The sequence below is a fragment of the Ascaphus truei genome, chromosome 17, assembly GCF_040206685.1.
Source record: "Ascaphus truei isolate aAscTru1 chromosome 17, aAscTru1.hap1, whole genome shotgun sequence".
Lineage (NCBI taxonomy): Eukaryota > Metazoa > Chordata > Amphibia > Anura > Ascaphidae > Ascaphus > Ascaphus truei.
The window spans coordinates 25,723,228-25,740,275 of record NC_134499.1 but is presented as its reverse complement, the minus strand read 5'-3'; the positions used below and the strand labels follow the sequence as shown (position 1 = coordinate 25,740,275).

The 17,048-nt window shown below is 45.8% G+C and overlaps 1 protein-coding gene across 4 annotated transcripts in view; it reads left to right on the top strand.

The window, feature by feature from the left end:
• The window catches only part of PDZRN3 (PDZ domain containing ring finger 3), a 212,174-nt gene extending 196,227 nt beyond the window's left edge, over nt 1-15,947 (top strand). For all 4 annotated transcript variants that reach the window (XM_075574337.1, XM_075574336.1, XM_075574339.1 and 1 more), the window contains 5 exons: nt 6,052-6,150; nt 6,284-6,346; nt 8,692-8,793; nt 10,796-10,912; nt 13,232-15,947. In XM_075574337.1, the coding sequence (XP_075430452.1) occupies nt 6,052-6,150; nt 6,284-6,346; nt 8,692-8,793; nt 10,796-10,912; nt 13,232-14,770 (1,920 nt within the window). In that variant the 3' untranslated portion in view covers nt 14,771-15,947. The remainder of the gene's footprint in view (nt 1-6,051; nt 6,151-6,283; nt 6,347-8,691; nt 8,794-10,795; nt 10,913-13,231) is intronic.
• The last annotated feature ends 1,101 nt before the right edge of the window (nt 15,948-17,048 follow it).

Genomic DNA, 17,048 nt, shown 5'->3' with positions numbered 1-17,048 from the left:
TTTCACCCAAATTGTCTTGCTTCGAAAAGCAAAGATGGGTGGGGATCCGTGCTGGTCCTTTCTTCCACGTGGTAACAAAGGAGGGAAAGGGAAGAGGGGTATGATACCTTTTTATTGGACCAACAAGTAGTTATGTTACAAGCTTTTCAACCTCTCAGGATCAGGCAAACCTGATGAAGGACCCTGCGAGATTCGAAAGCTTGTAACTTATCAACTACTTTCTGGTTCAATAAAAGGTATCATACCATCTATTCCCTCTCCCTCCTTTGTGATTACTTAGAAAAGTCAAATGTTGCAATAATTTTTAGAAAGTACAGCTCGGGTGCAAACAAATTGGTCTTGATCAGTTTCAAAGTTCATTTTCACAGTTGTCCTGGTGTAACATGGCTTGGTGTATTACTGTCTGGGTCTGGCATGTATATTTTGGTGCACTTAAAAAAATATTTTTGCTCACCCACCAAAAAAGCTTTAATACTTTTGTATGGGATATCCCAGAAGCACAGGAACTATTTTTTGGGTGGGGTGCAAAAAAAATGTAGGAACCCAAGCACCCCCCGCACCCAGTGCCAGCCTGGTGGTTACAGAGGCCCTGCACTCTGCCGCACAACAATGAAACTGATTGCCGGGGGAGAGTGCGGGGCCTCTGTAACTTTCATGCCTTTGCCATCTCTTCCTGCAGTTTGCCTCACCATGGCAACGCGACACCATTTGACGTCGCGGCGCCAAGATGAGAGATCCTGCAGGAAGAGATGGCGAAGGAGAAGGTACGAGGCCGCGCACCACATCTCTGCAACGTATCCCGCAATATTCCTAGCCGGCACTCCCCGCACCACTATTTCCAGCTCCCATGGAGTATCCAACTTGATACAAGGAGCCGATATGATCGCATGGAAAACCAAACCTGCGAATACATTATTGGTCTCCCGGCTATATAAAGCCAGGCTCACTTTGTGGCTGCAGAAAATATCAGGCTGAAATGTCACTGGCATTTACAAGTGTGTTATTTAACGAATTATGCATGTTGACAAGTCAATAACGCGAGATTGCTGCTTTTGGCAGCTGTCAGGTAGCCGTTCCCATGCATTATTCATATCACTTTGTTTTATTGCTTCCCTGGGATTCTTGCATTGTGCTCAGCTTGATATTCCAAGAGTACCAAAAATAAGCATGTCATATTTTCTATTTCAGGGCCTCTTCCAAATACTTTTTTGTACCAAGTTTTTTTTTTTTATTTATTTTTTGCATGTTAAACTTTTCACATTATTTTAATTGTTTTAAAGTAGCAATGCAAGTGACCTTTTTAAAAAAAAACAGGGTATGCTGAGCTGGACCCTAATAATTTCAGCTCTGGGGACCCCCTGCTTCCAGAGATACTTACCTCCATAGTAGGTGCCGGTAGCGGCTCCCGCTTGCTAGCTGGAGTTCATGTAATGGGCGCTTTTCAAAGCTCCCAATCCCTGCGGGCAGGGTTACCACCGTCTACTGAAGGCCAACCCGGGGAGGGAGAAAAAAACCCCTAACTTGGTGCGGCGGCGTCTTCCGGCACCCTGCTGCAATTCCCCCTCCAACTGCAGTGAACATGGCTGCGCGGCATCAAATGACGCCGCGTTGCCATGGCAACCGGACGCAATGTGGCTGCACTGCCATGGCAAGGCGATGCCGCGTAGCATCATGACGGCACGTAGCGTCCGGTTGCCATGGCAACGCGGCGTCCTGTGACACCGCACAGTCATGTTTACTGCAGTTGGAGGGGGAATTACAGGAAAATAATGGACAATGCCGGAGACGCCGCCGCACCCCGCAGCCACCCGAAGATTGACAACGGCAACCCGTTGGCCGGAGGTAAGTACCCGAAACCCGGAGTCTGCGGCCTTCAAGTTTCTTTAGCTCCCGGGCCGACAGTGCTAGGTCAAATGCATGAGCCGCCGCCACCCTGGAGATTTCACTGAAAAACCCGCAGCCCGGAGATAGGTATGCAAAACCCGAAGTCTCCGGGTCAAACAAGGAGAGGTGGCAACCCTGCCTGCGGGCCAATAGGAAGCCGTGACATCATCCGGTGCGGCTTCCTATTGGCCCACTTAATGCAGGAGCTTTAAAAAGCAGAGAGATACCGGCACCCTCTACGGAGGCAAGTATCTCTGGAAGCAGGGGGTCCCCGGAGCTGAAATAAATGGGGTTCAACTCCAGAGACCCCCCTGCTTCAAACCTATGTTAAAAAAAAAAGAAGCCCGCAGGGATTGCTCCTTTAATGCTTTTGCAACCATGGTATCCTCTCAACCAACCGTGTTAACCCCTTCAGTTAAAGTGTTAAAACCGCAGTCCCTTTACAAATGGTTTCAATAAAAATCACAGTAAATATCGGAACTTTCAAAAAAAATGAAAATAAACTGGCAGTGAAGGGGTTAAAATAAGAAAGCAGGAGTGCTCCTTTGACCGCTAAATAAGACGTCGTGTATAAATGTTTCCCCCATTAGCAAGCCGAGATCAGATTGCTTTATGTCCACCCGCCAGGAGGAAGGGCTGACATCTGGCCTTGCCAAAGAGGTGTGCCGATGGCAGTACTGTAACTGGCTGACGAGGACTCCTAAATACATAGTGTGTGATGCCCGGGGGTATAACCTTCTACGTGTGATCACTGCTCAGCAGAGGGTCGGGGACCCGCAGAGGCGAGCCTTTTCCAGCCGAACTGTTTCCCAGGGTCAGCAGATGCTTCTCATGCAGGCCCATGGAGGGTTGATAATCGGCTCGTTATTATTGTAGCAAATGTTTCTATATCTCGGAGCAAATAAAAAATAGAACTTTAAGGAGCAGCTCCTGTTGCACCTCCCCCTCCCCCCTTCTCACTTCTTTTTTTTTTTTTACATGGGGGGGATAACAGGTGGTCCCTGGAGCAGAATTGCGTGCGTTTCAGCTCCGGCTACCCCCTAGTTTGCAAGGTGCATACCTGTAACAGGTGCGCCAGCATCGTCTCCTCCTCCAGGGAAAACAAGATAGCGGGTTCAATCTCCCGAGTCGCGAGTCAATAGGAAGCTGCAACATCGTCCTGTTGGCCGGCGTGATGCGAGGATTAAATTCCCATAAGCGGCAGCACCTTTCCAGGTCCTGTATCCCGGAAAGCAGAGGGGTCCCCGTAGCTTCAACTCCAGAGACAGTCCCGTGTTGAAACGGTGCTCAGTCAGTCTCTGTACGCTATGGAATCGTCCAATATTAAGTCAATAATGTCCAGAAATACCTATAGTGATCCACATGGACAGTCCAGGTATAAATGCTTGGGAGAATTCACGGCTAGTGGTACCCACCACATTATATGGCACGATCTGTAACTCTCACCTCTACAAATGTTAAGGGAATATGTATGAGGGGGGTAACAATCATAAGGCTGCTGCCTGTTACCTTAGGATGAAGCTCTCTCCGTAGATCTGACAAATCCTAATAATGTGCGAAGTCCGTTGAAAAGAGTGTGCTCCGTGTGGAACGGAGCACAGCCCCAGCAGGACAGGAACAAAATGATCATGACAGGGTAACTCCATATGAGAGTTACCCTGTCATGATCATTTCAACTCGAGAGTGCCACTCCAAAGTGTCTAATGTCTGTTCAGGTGGTGCTCAGTGTCTTTGTTACCTTGTTCTCAGAGTGCTGGCATGCGTGCAGGGCTGGTATAGAAAGCAATGAAGGAAGGGCGCCAGGAACGTTTCTTTAACCTTATTCACGGGAACCACATGCAGACTTCTTCCTTGGGAGGTGCTCATGCAGTATCTCCCCCAAAAAGGCACATCTCTTGTATTCTGCAGTCACTGTGTATGGCACCCCGTTGCTTGGATCATGACTGGTCCCACCTCCACTGGGATCCCTTGGCAGGGTGCCCTCATGCACGAGGCATTACACCCGATCGCCCTGACCGAACTAAGGAGATTCTTACCCCCTAGCAATTCTAAGGTGATACTCTTAGGCCCTTACTAAAGAAACCTCCTATGGAGTACCTGGCCAGCCCCTCTTGTGGGTAGGATACACCTCAGGCCATATGGAGGGGCCCTAACCTTTAGGAGTGATATGTCCCTAACTGGAAAACAACAAAGTTAAACTAATAAACATATTTACAGACTAACAGGACTTACACTATATACAACGAGATCCCCCATCTTGGTTTCCTCCTGGGATCTGATCCTGGTATGTTCATTTCCCACATATATACCCAATAGTGACCACTAGTCACTATGACTACTAGAGGGGAATGACATGACCTCAGAGTCTACCCCCACCCCCCAAACCTTTAACTTATCCGTAAATTAACCCAAAGACAACGTTCTGGAAATTTAATGGCCACAGCTTTTATTAAATGTCATTACAGACAACAGTAAGTGCTAACCCTACCAGAAGGCTTCCCAACCGAAAAAGGCCAATGGTACTCAAACATGGCCCACAAGCCAAGGACTGTACAACCCCAGCCGTTCAGATGACAAACCCTCGAGAATGGGCCCTAGGTGGGTTTGCCAGGTGACTTCTACAAAAATACTGGACACAATAGTGAAAGTTGCGATGTGCTCGAGACAAACGCACACGCCCTTCTCACCTCTCCATGCAGTTTCCTCCTCTCCTTGGCCCCAGGCTCCTGGCACCTACTCCTGATTAACCACAGCCCTGCTCTCTCCCTGCTTGGGGAAATCCCACGGCCCCTCAAGGCGGTCAGTTCACTATGTCCACAGAGGTAATACCGGGCACATACATGTATTACAGCACTTATTCCCTCACTGCTGCCTCTGTAAGTCTCCCATCATACCACTTAGATTGTAAGCTCTTCGGGGCAGGGATTTCCTTTCCTATTGTCTGATTTTGCTGCACTTATTGTTTTATAATTCCCCGTACTGTATTCTTTGTGAAATGCTGAGTACACTTTTGGCGCTATATAAATAAAGACATACAATACAATACAAATACAGGACAGTCCAGTTCAATACTGGACACCTGGAAACCCTATTTGTAACCCGGATCCTTTCTTCTATAGTGACCTGCATTTAACTGTTAGATAAATAACAATGGAAAACACATTTGCAGGGAGAACATGTAATATTGTGGATTTTCTCAGAGCTGCTTTATTTACCTTCACTGAATGGGTTGATGTCCGCTCCGGGGAACCAGCTGCTTCCCGAGATACCGCTCTATGAGTTGCCGGTATCTCTCTTAGGAGCCCTGGCTGGGTTCACAATATGGCGGCTTGCAATGTCCCGTGTGGCGTGAACCAATAGGAAGCGATTCAAACGGGCAGAGAGATACCAGCGGCCCCTAAGGAGTTAAGTGTCTCAGGAAGCAGGGAGGCCTCTGAGCTGAAATCAAAGTGGTTCAGCTCCGGAGACCCCCGGCTTCAAGTTTATGTAAAACACGTTTTTAAAGGAGTCACGAGGGTTGCTGCTTTAACCCAAGAATTTCTTGGCAATTATAAAATAATCATTTATGGAGCTGTGTGTGTCTATTAAGTAAAGTCACATTTAATTACAGCATCGCTATGCAGAAAAATGTCTTTCTGCCTCCGTATCCTGTATTGCAACAAAAAGGTGTTTGCACAATTAGTGTATTAAGAAGTCAGTAAGCAATAACTTAACCCCTTGGATACCAAAGATTTAATTGCTTACCGGTGTGTTGCAGTCCTCTTTTCTGGGGAAAAGGGCGTTAATTGTGTATGTGTTCCTGTATTTGTTTTGGATCATATATATGAAGGTTAGCCTGGCCCTGTCAGAAAGAAATGTACATTTTAGACAAGTGTGTGCTAGTTTGCACAGCCCCTGTCATTATACGAGATACACACCTCATTTTTCTTTTTCCCCGATCAATAATTTTTTTTTTTTTGCAAAATGACACTGTATTGACAAAGAGGCCTGAAATGCACTCGCTATTGATCCTCCGATGTCACTTTGAGCCGAGTAAGGGATCCTGCCCTTTACAGGGAAATGAGGAGAGATCATTCAAATGAAATGCTTTCATCGTGGCGAAGAAATATCTATTGTCAGCTGCTCACCTGACATCTCAACGCTGGCCTGTGTTTGTTTGTTTTTTAGGAAATAGACCTCTACAGGTTGAACAGCCAAGATAAGCTCGGTCTCACGGTGTGCTACAGGACCGACGATGAAGATGATACAGGCATTTACGTTAGTGAGGTAAGACAAGAACCAGAAAAGAGTTAAGGGTGCGCACACACACACACACACACACACACACACACACACACACCACATAAGGATCCTTTATCCACAAATAAAGTTAATCAGTGAAGATGTTGTGTTTTTTTAGATTGATCCCAATAGCATTGCGGCTAAAGACGGACGCATCAGAGAGGGAGATCGGATCATACAAGTAAGATGCTTTCCCCAAGTTCTCTTCCACATGTCATTTTATTTTGGGATGCTTTCCCTACTGCCGAATGTAAAATAACCAATTTAACTTCAGTCTATTTCTTCATGATCGAATATCGATGTCAGTTTTTGTTATTGAGAAAACACGACTTACTTTTGTTGTATGAGGTATATATCAATTCTGTATTTTTATAGAATTATCTTGGGTGCATTAGGCTGCGATTTATGCAGCGGAACTGCAGTGCGCGCGCATCTGTGATGTCACATTAGCGACGTCACAGAGCGACATGTGCGTAAGCATATGCTACTGCGCGCGCGGGCGCAGGCTGAAATCTGTTTTTTTTTTATTGGACGGCCGTGTCACGTGACGCGGCCGTCCAAACCAGAAAACAAATTTGCAAAACGCTTCCACTGTCGCCCGCATTGTAGTAGAAAGCGGCGCGACAGTCGTGCTTGGCGTATTGGTGGTACGCGGCGCCGCGTGCGTTTTTATGTATAATCACGGCCTTAAGGATGGGTGCTGAGCTGTTCCTGAGAGGCTAAGAGAAAAACTCATCCGTGCTGATTTCATTAGTTTAAAGCAGCAACCCTGCTTTCCCTTTTCTTTTTTTCTTTTTAAACAGGTTTGAAGCTATGGGTCTCTGGAGCTGAACTATGTTAACTTCCGCTCCGGGGACCCCCTGCTTACTGAGATACCTGCCTCCGTAGGGGGTGCCGGTAGCAGCTCTGGGCTGGGCTGTGTGTGGGGGGGATAATAATGGCAACTTAAATGTCACGCGTCCCGCAGGCCAATAGGAAGCCGTGATGTCAGCCCTTGCGGTTTCCAATTGGCCCGCGTGTCCAGGACCAAGAGCTGCTACCAGCACCTCGTACGGAGGTAAGTATGCTTGGGGCTCAGAGAGTCCCCGGAGGTGAAATTAACGCGGCTCCGCTCCGGAGACCTTCTGCTCCCCATCCCTTTAACGGAAAACATGTTCTGCCGCTTTAAAAGGCATTTACAAACAGCAACAGAAGGCATGATATTGTAACTGTTTTTTTATTATTATTATTATTATTACGATAACGGCTTTTAATTGTGTGAGCATTTCATTTTATAAGACAGCACATAAAAATACCCCCTGTGGGTACATTTACATGTCTCAGACTGGTCTGCAACCCTGTCCTTCCCCATTATCTCTTAGCATACAGTGCTTCCACTGCAGCCAGGGATTCTGGGTAATGACATGCACATGATGTAAGACTTAAGGTTAAACAGGAAAGGTTCCCCCTGCTACTGCTCCTCCCGTGCCTGCCTTCCTAGAGCGTCAAACGACGCTATGGGTCATTTGACGTGAATGATGCCACGTCGCCACAACAACGCGTCTTCTGAGCCAAGTTAGGATAGAGTACAGAGGCCTTGCGCTCTCCCCAGCATTTCATTTAAATAGCCCTGGGGAAGAGCGCGAGACCTCTGTATGCGCCGCGCCCCCCACCCCCAGTTTGCGCACCCCTGCTATAGAGATTAGCACAGGGAATTCATATTATGTGAGATAACAAGACAGAGGAGACGGGTAACTTTGTTTCACGGGACCAGGATCACTTACAATATCCATTCACTTAAACCTCCACGTGGCCCCAGAGGCCCCGCCCTGAAAATCCCACCAATAGATATTAGATAAATGCGTATGCTAGACTTTATTTATTTATTTATAAAATATTTTACCAGGAAGTAATACATTGAGAGTTACCTCTCGTTTTCAAGTATGTCCTGGGCACAGAGTAAAACAAATAATACATGGTTACAAGTACAGTTACATAAATGAACAAGGTATACATTATATACAAGACATTGCGTGCACAGTTAAAGAAAATATATATTATGAGCGTATGAAACCGTTACAGACCAGGTTAAAATGTGAGACAGCCTTAGATTTTAAAGAACTTAAACTGGTGGTGGATGTGAGAGTCTCTGGTAGGTTGTTCCAGTTTTGGGGTGCACGGTAGGAGAAGGAGGAATGGCCAGATACTTTGTTGAGCCTTGGGACCATGAACAGTCTTTTGGAGTCTGATCTCAGGTGGTGAGTGCTGCAAGTGGTAGGGGTGAGGAGCTTGTTCAGATAGCTGGGTAGCTTGCCCATGAAGAATTTAAAGGCAAAACAGGAAAGGTGAACTTTGCGCCTAGACTCGAGTGATGACCAATCTAGTTCTTTGAGCATTTCGCAGTGATGTGTGCTGTAGTTGCATTGGAGAACAAAACGACAAATTGAATTGAAGAGGGTGTCAAGTTTGCTAAGGTGGGTTTGGGGTGCCGAGCCATATACTATGTCTCCATAGTGGGGTCACCAGAGCTTTACTCTTGTCTTACAGATTAATGGCATAGACGTTCGCAACCATGAAGAAGCAGTGGCACTTCTTACAAGCGAAGACACCAAGAATGTGTTCTTGCTGGTGGCCAGGCCAGAAATGCAGGTATGGACCACTTGGTTTTGTGTCAGTGACGATCATCGTGTTGTTGTTCTCGGACTAAAGAACGTCACTGTGAGGAAAGTGAGCCAATCTCCTTCACTAGCATTACCCAGGCTTAAAGCCGCAATACAGGTTCAAAAATGTTTTAGTTTTTTAATATTACAGCAGGGGTGCTCAACTCCCCCCTCCCCTCCCCTCCCCCCTCCAACAGGTCAGGTTTTCAGGCTATCCCAGCTTAAGCACAGGTGGCTCAATCGGCGGCTCAGTCTTTGACTGAGCCTCTGATTGAACCACCTGTGCTGAAGCAGGGACTGATTGAGCTACGTGTGCTGAAGCTGGAATATCCTGAAAATCTGACCTATTAGGGGGGGCTTGAGGACTGGAGTTGAGCACCCCTCTATTACAGGATGAGATACTTACACTAGGTAGACATAGAGATACCACCATGTGACTGACGTGCCTGTAGTACCGGCCAACCAGTTCTCAGCTGTTTTTGTTGTTGTTTTTTTACACCCATATCTGTTGGGTATATATAACAATAACTCTATCAGTATGTATATATATATAATCAGTCCCCTCGTTGTAGTACATAGTTACATAGTAGATGAGGTTGAAAAAAGACGTACGTCCATCAAGTTCAACCTATGCTAAATTTAGACAACAGATACTTTATCCTATATCTATACTTACTTATTGATCCAGAGGAAGGCAAACAAAAAACCCCATTAAGGGGAAAAATTAATTCCTTCCTGACTCCAAGAATTGGCAATCGGATTAATCCCTGGATCAGCATCCTTCCCATGTATACTTATTTGGTATATCCCTGTATACCTTTCCCATCTAAAAAGATGTCCAACCTTTTTTTTGAACAAATCTATTGTATCTGCCATCACAGTCTCCATGGGTAATGAATTCCACATTTTAACTGCCCTTACTGTAAAGAACCCTTTCCTTTGTTGCTGGTGAAATTTCCTTTCCTCCAACCTTAAGTCTCCCTAGGCTCTTTAGTCTCAAAGTCTTTACCTGTCAATAAACTGCAGCCAGGTTAAAGCAGCGATACGGGTTTGACTTTTTGTTATTACCGGATTGAAGCAGGGCATGTGTTAATTTCAGCTCAGGCGGTCCCCAGCTTCCAGAGATACTTACCTCCGTAGCTGGCACCGGTATCTCTGCAGTCAGAGAAACTGTGCGCCTAACATAATGGTGGCGTTTAAATGTCCCGCGTCACGCTGGCCAATAGGAAGCCGCAACCCTACACTTCTCGGGGTAGGCGGAGGCATCCTCAAGCATTAGAAAGCGTTTGAAGTCCTACTCTGTCTATTTCATTGCAGGATTCTGATTTAAGAGGCTCTCCCCATAATATATACACAACAAAAAAACAAGGAGTGTACTCCAAAGAAAGACACAACAGGTTATAGTGTTAAAACAAAAATAAAGTCACACAGTGTCACACAATTATCCTCTGAGTGCCATCTTCAGTCACCAACTATTCTATGTGTGTGGGACACACAACCACACACACACACTTCATGTTGACAGATCCTCTATTAATACTCCGTGATCTGCTTTAATAGTATGTTCCGCAAAACCCAGAGCCCACAGGCGAAAAACGTCAACATATATTTCCATATAGGCCACAAAATGACCATTAAAAGGTCTAGTGACGGTGCCCCAGGGCTCAGTATTGTCCCTATATATGCTTCTATGTCTGCATTTCCAAATGGAACTTCTCTTCATGGACGTTAGTAGAAAATGTATCATTATATTTGTTGTCGGAGGCGGAAAAACAAATTCCGTTCCCTCCTATATGGGCACGCTGAAGCCGAACGAGCACAATGTGTTCCTCATCTGTGATCTTTATAAAATGGGCAATATCTCTCGGGGCGCTTCTTATTGTAATTCCACGTTAAAATAGGAGGATCCTGCGCATTACATATTTCTGCCAGATTGCGTTCCCTTGACAACACTTAGATGTCATTTGTTTGTTTGATTCCCTCTCACACAGCTGGATGAAGGATGGATGGATGATGGCAGAAATGATTTTCTAGATGATTTGCACATGGATATGCTGGAGGAACAGCACAATCAGGCAATGCAATTTACTGCCAGCATGCTCCAGCAGGTAATGCGATTCCCTCTCACTACTTCGTCAACATCCCTTGTCAGAGCCGATATCCGCGGTGCCCAGCCTTCATTACATGGATTAAACTAACCAGCCGGTTTAATGAATATATAAGGTTACGCACAGCAAGAGGAATTTATCAACGTTTGTACATTAGAGCCGCACTGGGGTGGGGGGGAAGAAATGAATCTATGGAAATACTTCTTTTAGTGGAACAATGTGGAACTTGACTAAAGTTAAAAAAAAAAAAGACTGGAGGGGTGTAACTCGTCTTTGCCTTACCTCAGACTAATACTTACTGCTGAGGCGGGGGGTCTGACTTATACTCCCCATTATGGCCGGTGCGTTCTCGCTCGCTGAGCACGTGGCCACAAATCTGACTCTAGTGCACAACACCAGGGTATGGATGACCAAAACAAAGATTTATATTTAATCCCTATCACACAGTGATATTAACATAATTGTGATCCTATGCGCAGGGATTATGTAGATACAACCACAATACTGTTAATGCACTGCGCAGTTGTGTGCCAGTGTGTCTCAGAGTCTTCTCGACCCCGTGTGGTAGCAGACACATGTGTAGACACTAGCAAAAACGTTGGAGCTCCGTTAGGCTGCTGGCTCGCTTTCAGCTCCGCTCAGGGAGCCTGTCTGTTACCTGATCAGTCAGATCCCCTGGGTTGGACTCCTCAGGGGCTGGTTACCAGTCTGCAGCAGCTCTTGGCTGTTCTCTTCAGGGTCTCTCTCTCTCTCTCTCTCTAGCTCCTTTTTCCATGCAGTCTCATCCTGCGCTGCTGGGCTCTGCTCCAGTCGCTTGTCCAGCTTTCCCTCTGAACTCCTTCAGGAGCATACAGAACTGAACTCTTACTGTCATGGCCGCCCCCTCTTAACAACTCCTCTCTCTCCCTTAGTCCCTCCTCCTTCACCAGCCTTCTTACTGGCTGGCCATATATAGTCACCTGTCCTGTAGAGCATAACCTGCTAGGGGGCAGCAAGCTTGTGTTGCTTGTGAGCAGAGGGGGTTACCGGGGTTTGAAATATCCATCCATGAAGCGGTTCTCTGGGAGTTGTAGTTGCAATATGAAAACACAGAATGCAGGGGCAGATATTCCTTTAGGCCCGATAGGCCTGGGCCTAGGGCGGCAAAATTTGCTACTCCCATACACAGAGGCTGCCCTCTCGGGCCTATCGGGCCTGATGGGAAATTCCTTCCCTGCTGCCGCCTCCGCCTTCCTGCTGGCTCCACCTTCTTTCTGCAGTGTCAAATGACGCTGCGACGTCACACAGCGTCGCGTTGCCATGGCAACGAGACACTGTGTAACATCACGTTGGTGATGTGCGCTGTGATTTCAAAGAAGGCGGAGGGCGGCAGCATGGAGGAGGCGGCAGCAGGTAAGGCCTAGGGGCGGCGCACCTGGAAATCTGCCACGGAGAGAATGAGAATATCGCCATGTTTCCAACCATTGGATGGTCTGTGAGTTTGAAAAACTTTTTGTCAGATACAACGTTTGCAACCTTCTCTACAGCCCATAACGTTGTCAGGACTGTGCTACACATCTAAATGTACAGTTGCAGTGTTCGCATTTCAAGATTGTGTATTCTTATGTACAAATATCCCGTATAATTTTATGTTGGTCAAAATAATCAAAGAACATAAGGGGCCGAGTAGGAAACATTGAATAAATGAAGCAGCAAAGCCATTATAACTGAAAGAAGAATCTCTATTCACCTGGGTTCTCATACAGTCTTATATGGTATACTTGATGGGGTGTGCTCCCGAATAAAAATATTATACTTTCTTGCCAAGGGAAACATAAGAACCATTGAACAGTAATCCCTTAAATTCAGTATTAGACAGTGGTTCCTATATACTGTACCTGCAATCTATCTCCTCGCTGTAAGACTTCCATAAACAATATATGGTATCATTGTGAGAGTGTGTGGAGGTTTCGTATTCTAACCCGATTTGCCATTACATCTTTTTATTGACTGTTTAGCCATTTTTTGTAAGTATTAGCACTTTATATGGACTTTAGGATTCTCTAACCGTTGGTTTATATTGTAACCAAGTGCTCGGGATTCAGGAATATACCATAATCAAAGGGTCCAGAGAAGGAGGTTGATAAGGCAACAGGCTGAGATGACATCTTAGTACTTTACACAGTAATAAGACTAGGACAAAGGTCATGGCAACCATAGGGGAACAAAAACACATATAGGGGACAGAACAGTACCATATTCTCTGATAGGGGGGTTTAGCTAAAATTGACTTCACATACTTAGTCCTATTTTGTCTTTTTTTTTTTTTTTTTTTTTTAGAAAAAGCTTGAAGAAGATGGAGGAACCACGGATACTGCAACTATTTTGTCCAACCAGCTTGAGAAGGATAGTGGGGTCGGACGCACTGATGAGAGCACTCGCAATGATGAGAGTTCAGAGCAGGAGAACATCGCAGATGACCACACTACTGCCTCAAATACGCTAGGAAGCCAGAAGATGCTTGTGTATAGTCAAGACACCCTGGGCAGTGGAGACATGCAGTTCAGCAATGAGTCCTTCATTTCCGCAGACTGCACTGATGCTGATTTTCTAGGGATCCCAATGGATGAGTGTGAGAGATTTCGCGAGCTTCTAGAACTAAAATGCCAAGTGCAGAGCTCCAACCAGCGCAGTCGCTATTACCAGAACAGCGGCACGGAAACCAACAAGAGCGACCAGGAGAGTGTGGACCGAGAGTTGGAAATGCTGAACGAAGAGCTGCACAGCATTGAACTCGAGTGTTTGAATATCGTCCGTGCCCATAAAATGCAACAGCTGAAAGAGCAGTATAGAGAGTCATGGATGTTGCACGACAGCGGATTCCGCAATTACAACACGAGTATTGATGTGCGCCGGCATGAGCTTTCAGATATCACAGAACTGCCAGAGAAATCAGACAAGGACAGCTCGAGTGCCTACAATACGGGAGAAAGCTGTCGCAGTACCCCTCTGACTTTGGAGATTTCACCGGACAACTCACTGCGCAGGACAGCGGATGTCCTCAACTGCGCGAGCACTGAGGGGGCAGCAGGCAATGTTGCTTCCCAGAAGAGCTCGCGACCTAATACAGACAGTCGCGAATCTAGTCCTGCCAGATACCACCTCCCTGCCAAGGATTCTGACACAAGCCAGCCAACGGAAGCCAGAGACAGAAAGGCAAGTGAAGTGGGCAAAAATCCCGAAAAACTATCCAGCTCGTGCATGCCACCATATCGCCACTCGCCATATAAACATGCCCACATCCCTGCACACGCCCAGCACTATCAGAGTTATATGCAACTGATCCAGCAAAAATCAGCGGTGGAATATGCACAGAGCCAGATGAGTTTGGTCAGCATGTGTAAAGACCTGTCTAATGCCACGGAACCCAGGATGGAATGGAAGGTGAAAATCCGGAGCGATGGAACCCGCTACATCACAAAGAGGCCAGTGAGAGACAAACTGCTGAGAGAGAGGGCCATAAAGATTAAAGAAGAGCGCAGCGGAATGACCACCGACGACGATGCCATCAGCGAGATGAAAATGGGACGTTACTGGAGCAAAGAGGAACGGAAGCAGCACGTCCGGAAAGCAACGGAGCAGAGGAGAAGAAAGGAGTTCATGATACAGAGCAGGTTGGATTGTTTGAAGGAGCAGCAAACCACCGAAGACAAGAAGGAGGTCAACATCATCGACCTCAGCCACAAAAAGATGATGAAGAAGCGGAACAAAAAGATTTTCGACAACTGGATGACAATCCAAGAACTGTTGACGCACGGAACCAAGTCTCCCGATGGGACCCGAGTGTACAACTCCTTGCTATCAGTGACGACTGTATAATTTCAGCACCCACATTGTGTAAATAGCAAATTACCCCGCCTCGTTAAATGCGGCAAATTTTCTTTTTGTACATATAAGATAATTACTGTCACTGTGTTAATAGTTTGTTTTTATTCAAATGCATCATTTGACATCTTTGGGTGCCAAAACTTGGTATATATAACCTGGGGACGGCAAAAGCAGCGCAATGCGTCGCTGGCCACTCTGGTAGTGAAAAAATTAACACCTTTCATAGTAGGGGGTTCATTACCCAGGTTGCTGGAGGCGTTCTGCATTTTTTTTTTTTTTTTAAACCCTTTTTTTTTTTACTTCTTACCTTTTTGCATACCGCTATTAACTCTTTGAGTGCCGCCGCGGGTAGTGGCGTGACCGCGGGGGCCCTTTTGCAGGAAACCGAAAAGAAGGGACTCATGGGAACGCAGGACGCTATCTAACCCGTAAAAAAACAAAACAAAAATAAAAATAAAAAAAAACAGCCCTTTGTGCATGACACAGTCACTACCTCCTGGAGCCTTCAAAGGGTTAAATATCAGAATGCCGAATTCCCCTAGAGCCACAAATCATTACTTAATAATATTCAAAAATGAAGACATGCTTTTTTTTTGTTTTTGTTTTTTTTGCCTGAAAACACAGACGCGACTGCCAATATGAAAATTATATTTTATAAAACTGTATTTTGTGATATTACTTTGCTGTCGTGTCCTTTTATATTATCGGCCCTGGCTGTTTATCAATATTTACAATTGCAGAAGGTTTAAGCTGGATGATAAAATAGGATTTCTCATAACGTAACACTTTATTAAGCCAGCCGTCTTTGCGGTTATCAGCCATTGATAATTAGTTTTTTTTTTAAGAGTTCTTAAGATTCAGATTTTTATATAAAATGATTGGTATTCAATGTGTAGCTTTAAAGGATTTTCATGTTTGTTACAATTGCCCCTTTCCCCCTCCCCCGCCCCCCATCTTTTCAGCATCAACGGGTGATTTGTTTATGGGCGAAAGAGAGGGAGGGAAAAAAACAAGTTTGTGTAATTTTCAAAGCTCCTCGTAGTAACTGTTTGCTTTGTAGATTTGATTGTACTGAAAATGAAAAAAAAAAATGCAATTTCATAAAATCACAAATAGTTACAAACATGGCAAACAACGGGAGGAAAATAAATTATTGTTTTGTATCCAATATATGGTAGAGTTGGTTTATTTTTCACTTTAGGTCTGTGCTGGAATAATTCTTCTATTACTTGCATGCAATTTTAGTTTTTCATTGGATGTGTCATGCCATTGTAGTCCGTGCTCAATCCTTGCCCACGGAGCTTACAACTATGGTTTGTTAGTGCCTGTGTTGTTGATGAGGTTGACTTCCCAGTGATATTGCAGAGGAGTGGTCTTATTTTCCCTTTAAGCTGCTTCTCCATGTCAGGCAAAAACCCGGGCTGCATTCAAATGAGTGGAGCGCAGAGTCTCAGAGGCTTCCCTGACACAGAGGAGCAGCTTCACTGCATGCCCAAGGCCGCGATTATAGTGCCGGGATCGGTGCGCGCAACGCATCTAAAACACAATATTTTGTCATGCCAGGAGACAGTCGTGCTTCCGTGTGGTCGCGCGCACTATGTGCACGTTCGACGGAATGCAGGTATTTGTTTTTGGAGCGCGCCGCCACAGGCTCTATAATTGTGGCCTAATAGGGGCCAAAAAAGGAATGGTCTTAGACACTGCCACTGTTAACCCTACGTGTTTCGCTCATATGGGCTTTGTCAGGGGCGTAGCACATATGAGCGAAACGCGTAGGGTAAACCGTGGCCATGTCTAACAGAGCGCGGGGATGTCAGCTCCCACATCATCTCCCACGGCGGACGCCGAATGCAGACGTGTGCTACGAACGAGACTGCGGGTAGCACACACGTGGATGCACTGACGTCGGATGAGGCTCACGAGCACACTCGTGGATGCACTGAAGTCGGATGAGGCTCACGAGAGACTACCCTGACTGCGGGACTGAGCACACGGCCCTAACATCGGGAGAGCCGGCGAGTTTGTCTTCCATAAAACAATGCGGTCTGTCTTTCATTGATGTCCTTGCGCCCGCACCCTGCATTATCTCAAATGTAAGAGAGCTTTATTTGCTTTTAATCTGTTTACAATTATTTTGGTACTGATACAGGTTGTGCTTGTCTGTTTTCTTTTACTTTATTTATTTAGTGCCTTTCTTCCAATGGGACTCAAAGTCCTTCACACATTTAAAGCTACATAAAACCAAGAAACACAGGATAAAATAACAGTA